At 35.2% G+C, this 13,235-nt stretch overlaps 2 protein-coding genes across 2 annotated transcripts; both read left to right on the forward strand.

Annotated features, from left to right (window-relative positions):
- Positions 1-3,715: 3,715 nt before the first annotated feature.
- On the forward strand, positions 3,716-7,020 carry LOC132055222 (large ribosomal subunit protein uL22y). Its single transcript, XM_059446923.1, has 7 exons — positions 3,716-3,835; positions 3,921-3,957; positions 4,088-4,128; positions 6,018-6,248; positions 6,355-6,457; positions 6,541-6,608; positions 6,788-7,020. The coding sequence occupies exons 1-7, from the start codon at positions 3,833-3,835 to the stop codon at positions 6,824-6,826; spliced, it is 522 nt and encodes a 173-aa protein (XP_059302906.1). The 5' UTR covers positions 3,716-3,832; the 3' UTR covers positions 6,827-7,020.
- Positions 7,021-10,178: 3,158 nt separating this feature from the next.
- LOC132055223 (SWI/SNF complex component SNF12 homolog) lies at positions 10,179-12,871 on the forward strand. Its single transcript, XM_059446924.1, has 2 exons — positions 10,179-11,879; positions 12,241-12,871. The coding sequence occupies exons 1-2, from the start codon at positions 10,381-10,383 to the stop codon at positions 12,311-12,313; spliced, it is 1,572 nt and encodes a 523-aa protein (XP_059302907.1). The 5' UTR covers positions 10,179-10,380; the 3' UTR covers positions 12,314-12,871.
- The last annotated feature ends 364 nt before the right edge of the window (positions 12,872-13,235 follow it).

Raw genomic sequence — 13,235 nt, forward strand, 5'->3', positions numbered from 1 at the left:
TTTTTTTTTCTACATAACATCACGCTACACAGGAATTTGACCGTCACGCATTCGTACACCACCTTGATCAAAATGATCTCTTATTACTTCGTCCATTTTACATTATGGAATTCTGTATGCTTTGACAATCAAACTACTAGAATAAAATTAATTCATCATTTCTACGCAACACCTATGGATTTCGCCAACAGTGGTACATCGAAGTACTTTATGAATTTCATTCATTTCTTACCTACAACATATATGAACCATTAATGCTTACACTGAAAAGAGATGAAATGTTACGTTTATATTATTTCCAACTTGGTTTAGGATTGCTAAATTGATGAAACAAATATTTATCTTCAAAAAATATAACTATTTATGATACGTTGTAAGGGCCGCGTATATGACTTTGGTAGGAACACATGAAGGAAATAATTTTTGGAGCAAGATTTTCATGGGGACAAAAATCATGGAGCATCCCGAATGTATCTTCATTTTCTTTTTCTTCTTTTTTTTTTCTTTCTTTCTTTTCTTTCTTTCTCTCCTCTTCTAATTAAAAGATGACCAACTATATATATAATTCTCCCATCATCTTTCCATTTTTATTAGTTAGTCCTCGAAGTATGGCCTCGTATTTCTTTTTCCTATTCTGAACATGAAAATTTTCCTTTCTTTTTCTTGAATTTCTTGATTTTCCACAAGGATGACTAATTCTCTTCTTTGTCTCTTTTCTCTTTTCTTTTGTGTCCTGGCCAATTTGGCCTTTTTAAAATTTTCATGAACCCAAGTAAAGGTAAAAATTAAATTTCTTACCTTACTTTCTTAAAATATTTTAAGTTTCGTCCTAGTCTCACGAGCATTATTTTACGACCCATTTTGCGAATTTCCTTTTTCGCCCTCACCGCTGAAAACATTTCCATACTAATAATAGTCGTAAATAATATTTACAACAACTCGTCATATTAAATAAAATAATTTCTAAGAATGGTCTCGCCACTTAACTTTTCACGACGACTTTGGAATTTCCAAACGTACAATATACGGGCTATAACAGTTTGCATTAAGATCTAAGCACTTATTGGTTGTGAATCAGTCTTAATCATTAAGATCTTGAACCAAATCTTAATATCATTAAGTAGTATTTTTGTATGAAACTTTTTTTTGACTCCGACTCGACTCCCTCGACCCGTCGCCTCAGCCTTACCCACGACCACTCCATCAAACCTGCCCCTTATCTCGCACGCAGAGAGAGCGACCCACTACTCCTCCACCCCGCCCGGGAACGGGCCACGACCAGACCGGGATCCCTTTGCGGGAAACGGGATCAACCTCATCCTACCGTACGGATCTTCCACCACCGCCCGCGCACCGCGTCCTCTACGCGACTGCCATCGGCCAATAACGAGCTCGGGGAGCCCTGCCCCGCCTTGGCCTCGATACTCCGCTCCACAGTTCTCCACGCGCCTGACTCTCGCCCGTTCTGGACCTTACCCCTGCCCGACCACCCGCAAGCCCCCCTCCACCCTCTATGCTAACCCGTCAAGATGCGTAAATCTCCCGCATTTTTACTAGTGAACATAAATGTTTCATTTTTTTTTATCAAATAATATATTTTTTTAATTAAATTTGTATTTATTTTCTACTTATTTAGCTACTTTTTAATTTGAATTGTATATTTATTATGTTTAAATAAATACATTATGCACGTTCGGATATTGAAAAACGACCACGTCTTAATCATTCGTTGTTAGGACACAGAGACAATCTTAATAATTCGGACGTGCGTTCCGTGGGGATTCGAACGTCTTAGTCTTAATGAAAACAAATGGGGCCTAAACCTATCATCTCTCGGACCAAATCTACATTTTGATGATTACCATGTTTGTACATCCCAAAATTACTTTGAAGCTTGCAAGTTTGGCACTTCGACAATTAGAGAAATGATTGCAACAACATTAATTTGTATTAGCTTCTTAGTTTGGCTTGTACACATACATACCTCCATTGTGGGCAATTAGCAAGAATGCCCTTATTACGGGGTGGTCTTTAAGTTTTGCCCTTCAAAATGGTGGTCTTTAAATTTTGCCCTTTCTTTAGGCAAAATCCACACACACTTGGTCACGGGTTCAAAACCGTTCGCTCGAGCGATTTTTTTTAAAAAAAATGCTCCAAGAAAACCAAATAAGTTTTAGAAAAAGACGAGTTTAAGAAAGAAAGGCGAAATTTGCGAAATGGGTAGACATGCCTTTTTTTACAACACGTATTTGCAAAAAAAAAAAAAATTCGGCTGAGCGGGAGTTCGAACCGTGACCAAGGGGTCCTAGCGAAGGGCAAACCTTAAAGACCTCCGATTTGAAGGGCAAAACTTAAAGACCACCTAAATGAAGGACAATCCCCGAAAAAAAAAAGCTCCGTTGTAGGATTTCAAATCAAATTTCACATAACAACTTTTAAAAGTCAAGCAACAAATTCATGCGAAACCGATAAAAAGTCTTTGAAAAATAAAATAAAATTCAGTGTGTATAATCTGTATAGTTAAATAGTGAGTATAATTACTGTATGATCTCTATACAATTAGTGTAATTTTTTTTTTTTTTTTTTATTTTTTAACATGGATTGTCCTTCATTTGGGGTAGTCTTTAATTTTTATCCTCCAAATTGGTGGTCTTTAATTTTTTCCTCTGCCTTTGCACATTCTGCCTTAAAGTAGAATTTTGAATTTGCAAACGTAGAGGCCAAGAATTAAAGATCACCAATTTGAGGGACAAGAATTAAAGATCTGGTATGTTGTGTAATTAAGTTAATATGTTCTGTAAATAAGAAAAAATATCTTTATATTTTGTAATATAGAGTCTTAAGTAGTATTATTAGGTTATTTTCCCAATAATTTTGAGCATGCACAAATAGAAAAAATGAAAAAAAGAAGGCAACTTAAAATGAGTCGGAACCAAAATGACCCAAAAAAAAACATTTTGAACAAAAATACATTATGAAACAACAAAAAAAAAAGGTTACAAAACTACCTTTAGGGCGGTAAAACAACTTCTTTCAATTCATAAACAATATTTAACAACTAATTAATTCATAATCAATATTTCAAATAATCAATTAACAAAATAATAATTCATCTAACAATTCATAAACAATTAATAAATTAACAACTCATAAACATATAACAAATTAACAGTTGTATAAACTTTTTAAAAATTAACTTATAAACATTTAGCAAATAATGAATTAAATAAATAAATATCTGAGAATCTGGCAAAAACTTTCCGAACAAGAACAATTTAATAGAAAGGATTAAAACGTTTTTGGATATAAGTATACCAAAAAAATAACCTAACAAAAGGTTTAGCCTCCAATGATTTTTTTCAATTTTTTTTTGCCTTTGGAGGGACCCATGGTGGAACCACGGGATTTAATATTGGGTCTAAACTTTCCCGACGAAATTTAATAAAAAATGACTTTTGGGATATAGGTGAGAGCATTTTCCAAAAATCCTTTAGCGCGGAAAAAAAAATCTTGTGCTAAAGCACTTAACGGGCCGTTACGGTTAAGTGCTTTAGCGCGATTTTTCTTGCCTTAAAAAGGTAGTTTTGTAATTTTTTTTTTTTTTTTTTTTGTTGGGGTATTTTAGTTTAAAATGTTTTTTTGGGGTCATTTTGGTTCCGGACTCACTTAAAATTGGGAGGCCCATTACTCTAAAAGGCCGACTAGCCTAGCCCAATTGACATGTAAAACCCTATCATCATCCCACTTCAGTTGGAAACCCTATTTTTCATCTCCTTTCTTTTTGGGTTAACGAACAAGGGACTGACCTGGAGCAGCAGCATCGCCGGTAGACATGGTAAGACGATTAGTTTGTCGTAGAATCATTATGCCCAACAACCTTATAAGTTTTTACTTACGTGGTAATGCTTTGGTTAATGCAGGTTAAGTATTCCAAGGAACCCGATAACCCCACCAAATGTGAGTACCTAATTTGATTTGCATATACACTTCTTTCATGTTTCATGAATCGTGTCATGCGATGTTGCTTGATCTATTTTTTTCTTTTGTGAATATAATTTGTGGCTGTTTCGTGTTTTTTTTTTTATAGCTTGCAAATCCAGGGGTTCAAGTCTCCGAGTTCATTTTAAGGTGCCTACTTTCTCCTTTCATCATCTATTGCTTGCACCTTAAAGTTATTGTTATAGTGTTGGGTTGTAACAATTAGCAGTCTATGGCAACTAAATAACTTGCGAATAATCATCAAGTAATGCTTTGGTAATGTTTCTATTAATTTCTTACTTTTCTTGTTTGTAAGTTGGATTATTTGTATTGTCAAAAAAAGTTGGATTATATGTTTTGTTACTAATGTGAATGAGTAAAATACATACAAGTTTGGATTCTGTTTTGTCTTAGTGTATGTCAAGATTAGTGTCGAGTGATAACTGGTATGGATAAATAAAAGATATACAACTTGGTAATTTGCCTTAAACAGTGTCAGCTTGTTGATGGTAACAAGTGATTTAGTAGCCGTTTGGCCATAGATACCAAAAACAAATTCACTTTTTTTGGAATTTTTGAAGTCGGAGTTGGAGTTGTGTTTGGCCATAATTTTTGGTGAAATGTAGTTGTAAAAAAGTGTAATTTTTTTGAAAAATAAGTTTTTTGAGTTTTTGGTATTCCGGAATACAACTTCAAGTTGTATTCGTAATATTTATGGCCAAACGCCCAAAAGTGAAAAAAAATTCCGGAAAAAAGTGAATAATTTTTATGGCCAAACGGCACCTCAAAGGTTGAAGAAAATATTTCCCCTTGATCATAGAAGCATGCCTAGTGGTCAATGTTGAGAGTTAAGAACCCTGAGATCTCATGTTCAAGCCTTGGTGGACACACTTACCTGTGCAAGTGAGAGGTATTAGGTACCCGTGGAATTAGTTGATGTGTGTGCAAGCTGGCCAAGCAACACAATTATTAAAAAAGGTTCTGGAATCACTTGCCGTTACAAAAACTTAGTTCTGAGGATTCCTTTGCCAAACTGTTGTATTGCAAAGTCTTTAAGTAAAATATTTAGCTATTGACAAAATAAAATAAGTTTCGCTATCCACAAATCATTTTGCACTTTGTACTTAGTCGAGCATTCTCTACTTTCCCTCATCTTCTACTATTTTATTCTTCGATTTTATTATTATATGTTTCCTTTGCTCTGGTTACACTACTGTATTTCCTTTCGATACTTGTTTTTGTTATGCTTTACTTGAGTCGGGAGTCTATCGGAAACATCGTCTCTACCTTCACAAGGTAAGGGTACGGCTGCATACACACCACCCTCCCCAGACCCCAAACGTGGGATTACACGGGTTATGTTGTTGTTCCTGGGCAGGCTACCTTGAGTATTTTCCAGCATTCATTTTCAGATTCTCAACATGTGCTGTTAAAACAATCTCACTTCAAAATCTTTCACAGCACATTTTGATCACTCCAAATTTTTCAGTGATAGCCAAAGTTGGTTTAATCATTCATTTCGTAAGTTGGCATGTCACTCTTTTTGGTTCGAACATATGGTTTATTATGGTCATAAATGATCAGCTTGACCTTTCATTCTTGTCTGTGGTCCATCTTTGCTTGACCTATATGTTAATGAATTTTTGTCATTCTGGTTGACATTTAACTGGTTTGGTCCTTCCGATGTATTTAACATGAGCTTCCTTTGTCTTTTTCTTCTCATTCTTATTTTAATTATATTTTGGTAAATAGGACTGATCTAGTAATATACATTTTAGTTTGGTCTTTACTCATTTTAGTTTGGTCTTTACTAAAAGAAATTTAATGAGGTATTTGCCTATTTAATGCCAAACCCCAGGCCAGGAGGTTTCCTTGATTCTAACCATTTCTATGTAGTACAGAGCTCTTTCTCCAAAATGAACTGGAATACTGTTTACAAATACGATCTTTTCACCCCAAGTTGGAATTACCAGTTCTGGATTTCTGATGGTAGTTCTATCCTTAACCGTTCTTACTAAATATGCATTATCTACTTACAGAATACACGAGAGACAGCGCATGCACTTAGGAAGATGCCGTTGGACAAGGCCAAGAGATACCTTGAAGATGTTCTTGCCCACAAACAAGCCATTCCCTTCACACGCTTTTGTCGTGGGGTTGGTCGTACTGCTCAGGCGAAGAATCGCCATTCAAATGGTCAAGGACGCTGGCCTGTTAAATCTGCAGGGTTTATTCTAGATTTACTCAAGAATGCTGAGAGCAACGCTGAGGTAATATCAGATTATGTTTTTTTTTTTCTAGAAAGAATGTGTACAGCTTTCATGATTGTTCTATGTGCCATGAAGCTGATTTCGCTGTTCCTTTGAACTTATTTAGGTTAAAGGGTTGGATGTGGATTCACTTTTCATTTCTCACATCCAAGTAAATCAAGCACAAAAACAGAGGCGCCGCACATACCGAGCACACGGAAGAATTAACCGTAAGTGCTCTTATTTTCTATCTGCATCTTGTTGTATCTAGTCATTGATATATCTCAATCCTAACCTCTTGTCCTTTTTGCAGCCTATATGTCTCACCCCTGCCATATTGAGTTGACATTGTCTGAGAAGGAAGAGTCCGTCAAGAAGGAGGTAAACTATTTCCTTGTCACTGTTTATTTTATTATTTGCATATTCAGTGGACTCTTGCACTTGCATATAGCTTGCCTTTTGTTTTCTTCTGTCTTCTGCATAACGGTTAAATTTGCCAGTTCTTTGTCTTCTCCTAGCATTTTTAGAAATGTTCCTAAACATTTTCTTTTGTAATGCAGCCTGAGAGTCAGTTGGCTTCTAGAAAGGCAAAGGCGTGAGCTAAGAATCTTCTTGGAATGCAGAATGTGTTAAGTTTGTGTGTCCTTATAGTATCTGTTTTGAAACAATTTTGGCACCTTTGAACCACGTTTAGAAACTTGTGGTTCCATTATGCTTATTCTTACTATTCCGAGACTTGAGTTGGATGTTTACCTTATTTTATGGCTTAGACTGCTGGAATTTTTTTCCTTGATTGGATCTATCTGTCATTTTCCATTAATACTCGTCAGTGTGGGTCGAAGTACGATTGTAGTTTTGGTACCTCGTAAAGTTCCCCACCGAGTGCTTTCGCAACTCAAGGTGTTGCTTTATACCGCACTATTTAATGCACCGTAAAGGTAATTAATTATATATGGATTTACTGCTGGCCAAAATGACTGAAATTACTCGGGTGAAATATAAGGTTCCATCAATGATTAATATACATGTTAATTGGTGATTTGGGTCTTCTACGTTCATAGTAGAAAGAGCATGTAATACTTTGGTACTTGTTTTCTTCGTTAGAGCAAAGTGTTATCAATTCAGTTTCTCCCAAAATCTTTGCGAGGTACACACTTGCCTAGCATTATCATTCTTCTTACTTTTTGGTCATCTATCTTTGCAATATAAATCGATCAAGCTTAAAACCACTTAGGTTTTTAACGTTCGCTTTTATTCTATTCAAAGTAATTCGTATCTCTAGTAGAGTAGTAATTATATCACTGAGTTTAAGTTATATGCCTTTACTCTGTAAATGGATATTTGCCAATCTGTTCAAGTAAAAATATATATAGGTTTTACTCATAAACATTATTGGTAATAAAAACAACATACATAACCACTATTATAAATCAGTTAGCGTAAAAAACCATTTTAGTCTCTCTGTACTATTAGTGTATATAATCAAATTTTAGGTGTATACCTCCCATTTGAGGTCATATAATTTTACAGATACAATTCATTATTAAAAATGCAAACTTTCATGGATGGTGGCGGATGAGAATGTAAGGACTGAGGAGGGACTCAACGTTTTCAATCCAGTTCTTAGAAATATATGTGAAAATTAGTAAATTGTACTCCCTCCGTATCATAATAAGTGTCACATTAGCTAAAAAAAATTGTCCCATAATAAGTGTCACCTTAGGAAATCAAGACACAAATTGAATAGTTTTTTTCAATTCTATCCTTAGACAAAAATTGACAAGTTAAAGTATCATCTAAATGATGATTAGAAAAGTCACATGGTAATTTGGTATTGTTGGATTCTCAATATCAAAAGGTTTACTACTTGTGCATGCTCTAATCAAGAGGAAAAAGTAATTTATTTTTATTATATAGGGGTAATTTGGTAAATTTTACATTGCATTATTGATTTCTTAATATGCGTGTTTTTTTGTTAAGGTGACACTTATTATGGGACGGAGAGAGTAATAAATTACAGATTATAAACCCATAATCTCGAAAGTGTAATGGATTTAGCGCATAGACCGGGTTGTTCGGCTTTTTCAAATATCAAATCACACCAATCGGGTTTTTCAACCTCGGATTTTTTTGGATTTTTCTGTTTTCTTGGGTTTTTCTGGTTTTTTTTTTTAAAAAAAAAGTCTTCGTACAAAATATATAACTTTTACTTCAAATATTTATTTAGTCCTAGTAAGATACAACTATATATTAAAGTGTATCTTAAAGAAAATAAAATAAATGTGAGATGAGTGATGACATTGTAATAAAATATTCAACAAAAAAGATAATGAAATTGCATAAAATAAATATTGCTGATTAAGCCATAGTGAAATGATCATAATCTAAAAATACTAACTTATGCTAAAATAAGTGTTAATTACATGACAAAGAAAAAAATAAAATCAAATTATTTATTTTCACTATCTAAACCAATCAAAACTAAAGAATAGATATCCAATATTATTGTCATTGCTAGTGTTAGAATTGAATTTCTTTTGTTAGCATTAGTATTGATTTGGACTTTATTTGAATTACTAACATTTATGTGCTATAAAATTACTTTTTTTTTTGTGCGGATTGTCCTTCAAAGGCACAGAGCTTTAATTTTTGCACCTCAAATTGGTGGTCTTTCATTTTTCCTTTGCCTAATACCCCGAGGTTTTGGGTTCGAACCCCGGCTCAATAAAAAAAAAAAAAAAAAAATTTTGCACAACGAGGTTTATAGCGAAGTTAGGCATTAAGACAGAGGTTTGCCTTAAGGCAAACTTTTCTCAATATTAGGCCTTAAGGCAAATCTCTGCGTTAAGGCCTAACTTTTGCACAAAATTACGCTTATTTGGGCAAAAGTTAGGCCTTAATTCAAAGGTTTGTAAAATTCCAACTAAGTTAAAAAAAAAAAAAAAAAAAATTGCCCTAAGGCAGAGTTTTGCCTGCTTGAAGGCAAAACTATGCCTGTCTTGTGGTGAAGGCAAAACTCTACCATAAGGTAGAGTTTGAAACTCTGCCTTGCAAATCTAAACTCTACTTTACAATTTTTTTTAAAGAAAATTTTGACTGATCGGGGGTTCGAATCAGAAACCAAAGGATTTTTAGTGAAGGACAAAAAATTAAAGACCAGTGCCTTTGAAGGACAATTGTGCAAATGACCCTAAAATTTATTGGATCATTCAAAAGTTTAGGTCTAAGCTTGAAATAATATGTTAAAAGATCGAAAAATATGTATAGTTTTAAGAAATATTTATAAATTACATTACAAATAAATATTTTAATGTATAAAATATTTTAAAAAGTGTATACATGTAATGTCGGGTTGATTTGTTTCAGTGTGATTTTTTTTAGTTAAAACCAAACCAATTTTGGTCGATTTTTTTTTTCCAATACCAAATCAAGTCAAATCACTAATCAAGTTTTTTTCTCGGTTTGACTCAGATTATCGGTTTAGTGCGGTTTATCGATTTTCTTTTTGTACCCCTTCTCTATTCATGAGCAGAAATTGTCATTTGGGACAACTGTTTAGTAAATGGTCCACTTTTTATACTATGAATCTTTTTGAGCAAACTGAAAATTGTATGAGGAAACAGTAGAATAAAGTCTAAAACTTTGTAATTTATACAGATAGTAGACGATAGTCTAATATTTTGCTTGGAACGTTGAGAAATATAGGAGCAAACACTAGATCCGAGTATAACTCTGTCAGAAAGGATAACTTATAAGGAGCTATATTTGCGCAAATTTAAAAAATTAGGACAAATTCTAAATGATGGCCTAAAAAAGGGAATATTTGCATAAATCAGCCTTTTTAAAACGAACTTATTTGGGTTGTTTTCATGAAAGGGTTGGCAATCCGTGTTCCCTTTGGGCCGTATTATGGGCCAAGAAACAAGTGCATTTAAGTGCTGGCGCAGTAGTTGGGCCAACGATATTGAACGATCACTCTCCCTCACCGGCGAACTTGCTACTTCCGTCTCTTTCTCCGGCGAACTTCACCCGATTTTCCGGTATACTCCTTTTTCAGGTAAAATCCGTTTTGTGTTTCTATAATTGTTCAAAAGACCTCTATATTAAAACTTGAAAAGAAACCCTAATTCTGGTTTGTAGGTAGAAATCCGCTATGAATAATAACAATCCAGTTAAGAACGTCAGTTTAGCAAACTTAGTTTCTCAATCTATGCCCATAAACCACAATCAACCACCACCACCACATCACTTCTCTCAATCACCAGCACAACGTGGTTCACCCTACCCTGGCCATTTTCAATTATCCGAATCACAAACCCAACGTTCTAATGCTCAATTCCAAAGCCAAGCTCAAGCCTTTAGCCATTACATCACTTCAGGTGTTAACACCAATGCTGGTGGTGTCTCATCAACCGCTAATTCTACACCCAACACAGCCTCTGGTGGTGGTAATAGAAAAGTGCTGCATCGACCGCCTTCTCGAACCGGTGGTTCATCTAGCCATGGTCAAGCTACTGCTTCACCTTTAAAGACCATAGAACTAACCCCGGCTGTGAGAAGGAAAAAGCGTAAAGTTTCTGATAAGCTTATACCTGATAAAGTGGCTGCGGTGTTGCCCGAGTCAGCACTTTACTCTAATTTGCTTGAACTCGAGGCTCGTGTAGATGCTACTCTTTTTAGAAAGAAGATTGATATGTTGGAATCCCTTAAGAATCCTCCGCGTATCCAGAAAACCCTGAGAATTTATGTGTTCAATACTTTTGCTAATCAGACACCAGATAGTGTTGAGCCAGCTTCATGGTCTCTTAAGATTCTTGGGAGGATTTTGGGGGGTGGGCCGGATCCTTCTAGGTCGGAAATGGAGCAGAAATCGGTCGTTTCTTACCCAAAGTTTTCAGCTTTCTTCAAAAAAATTACTGTTTACTTGGATCAGAATCTATATCCTGATAACCATGTAATCTTGTGGGATAGTTCTCGATCACCAGCGCTTCATGAGGGTTATGAGATTAAGAGGAAAGGGGATAAGGAGTTTACTGCTATCATCAGGCTGGAAATGAATTATATGCCTGAGAAATTTAAACTTTCACCAGCTTTGCAAGAGGTTCTTGGTATTGAGGTTGAGACACGAGCTAGAGTTTTAGCTGCTTTATGGTACTATGTAAAAACTAGGAAGCTACAGATATCTGATGACACCTCCTCGTTCACTTGTGATGCTCCTCTAAAGAAGGTTTTTGGAGAAGAAAAGCTGAAATTTGCCCAGGTTTCCCAAAAGATTACTCAACATTTAACTGCCCCTCAACCTATTCATTTGGAGCACAGGATTAAGCTATCTGGAAATAGCCCAGCTGGGAACACTTGTTATGATGTACTGGTTGATGTTCCCTTGACATTGCAGAAGGAAATGTCCTCTTTCTTATCTAGTTTAGAGAAGAACAAGGAAATTGATGCATATGATGAAACTATTTCCAACGCTATAAAGAAAATCCATGAACATCAAAGAAGGCGAGCTTTCTTTCTGGGATTTAGTCAGTCGCCTGCCGATTTTATTAATGCGTTAGTTGCATCTCAAGCCAGGGATCTTAAGCTTGTTTCTGATGATTCCACCCGTGTTTCAGAAATGGAGAAACGTTCTGAATTCTACAATCAGCCTTGGTAAACTTCTTTCCTAACTATCCTAATTATTGATTATTTGGGCTTAAATTTTGTGGTGTTCACAATGCTGTATAACCACACTCTTTTTGTTCAATATTATGGTCACTATATCTTCTGAAAATAACATAAAATGTTATAATGTCACTTTGATTCTGTGAACATCTCTGATCTAACCCAGGAAAGATTTTCTAATCAAAATGCAGCCGGCTAAAACTTGATCTCCATCTGTCCACAACCATTATGATTTATGCTTTCGTTTGAACTTTGAAACTGTTTTGGTTGATCTGTCTAAGATAATCAACATTATGTGTACCTTACAAACTTTTCAGATCATCTAACCTACTTTCTGTGAACCTTACAGGACTGAAGATGCCGTCATTCACTACTTGAACCGCAAACAGGTTTCTGGTACTGACCATTCTGCAAGAAAATAGGGCTTGTCAGGCCATATTTTTTGGACAAAGGATGTCCTACATAAACTAGGGGATCTTATATAGCAGCATTCTAATAATCTGCTCAAGAGCATGCTTCTGCTGGTAGAAAGAGTGTATCGTATTTCAGTAGGTCTTGAATGTTAGGGATTTGTCAAATGCGCCCTAAGAAAAGGATAAAGAGGAACGAACTCCTGTGAGCAAATGGTTACTATCTGGCGCTTTGTAGTTATGTTGGAAATGCTTTGATTGTTAAGGGCTGGAGTAGAAATCAGAGCCACTCAGCAATTTGTAGTCAGCCATTCTTGACTTTATGATGTTTTATTAGATGTATGCTGGAATAGGAAATTACTCGTAACAACAGCTCACTACCAAGACAAGCTTTATAGGCGCGTAAATGCTTTGCTTTTGTAATCAGAAGTTCTTTTTGACTGAACCATCTAACTGATTGTAATAGGTAGAAACAGCTGATATCTACTTTATGCTTTCGACGGGTAGACAGACAATGGGTACTGTATATGATTAGAGCATATTTTAATAAAGAGGAAATTTCAGAGACCACTATAGTTTACTGCTAGCTAATTACCAGGCGCAGCTATGATTTCAATATTTACAATTCATAGCAAATGTTTGGTTGCCAGCCGCCTGTATCAACTGTATTTATTTGTGCAACGAATGGAACTTGTGTCAACTGTATTAGTTCGTGCTACGAATACAACCTGTATCAATTGTATTTATTCACGCAACGAATAAAACCAAAGCGAAATACAGAAAATAGGGGTGTATACACGGATAAAAACAACAAAAAAACCGGGATACAAACGACAAAAATACATCCCATGCCTAAAAAATAATACATACATGGTGCAAATGAAGGTGAAATATAGAATTACAAGGATATGATGGAAAAATTCTCCTTTGGAAT

Source organism: Lycium ferocissimum, chromosome 5 (genome assembly GCF_029784015.1).
Source record: "Lycium ferocissimum isolate CSIRO_LF1 chromosome 5, AGI_CSIRO_Lferr_CH_V1, whole genome shotgun sequence".
NCBI lineage: Eukaryota > Viridiplantae > Streptophyta > Magnoliopsida > Solanales > Solanaceae > Lycium > Lycium ferocissimum.

Coding starts and splice junctions, on each gene's coding strand:
- LOC132055223 (XM_059446924.1), top strand. CDS start 10,381: ATGAATAATAACAATCCAGTTAAGAACGTCAGTTTAGCAAACTTAGTT. Junction 11,880..12,240: donor GAATTCTACAATCAGCCTTG/GTAAACTTCTTT, acceptor TGAACCTTACAG/GACTGAAGATGCCGTCATTC.
- LOC132055222 (XM_059446923.1), top strand. Junction 3,958..4,087: donor ACCCGATAACCCCACCAAAT/GTGAGTACCTAA, acceptor TTTTTTTTATAG/CTTGCAAATCCAGGGGTTCA. Junction 6,249..6,354: donor ATGCTGAGAGCAACGCTGAG/GTAATATCAGAT, acceptor GAACTTATTTAG/GTTAAAGGGTTGGATGTGGA.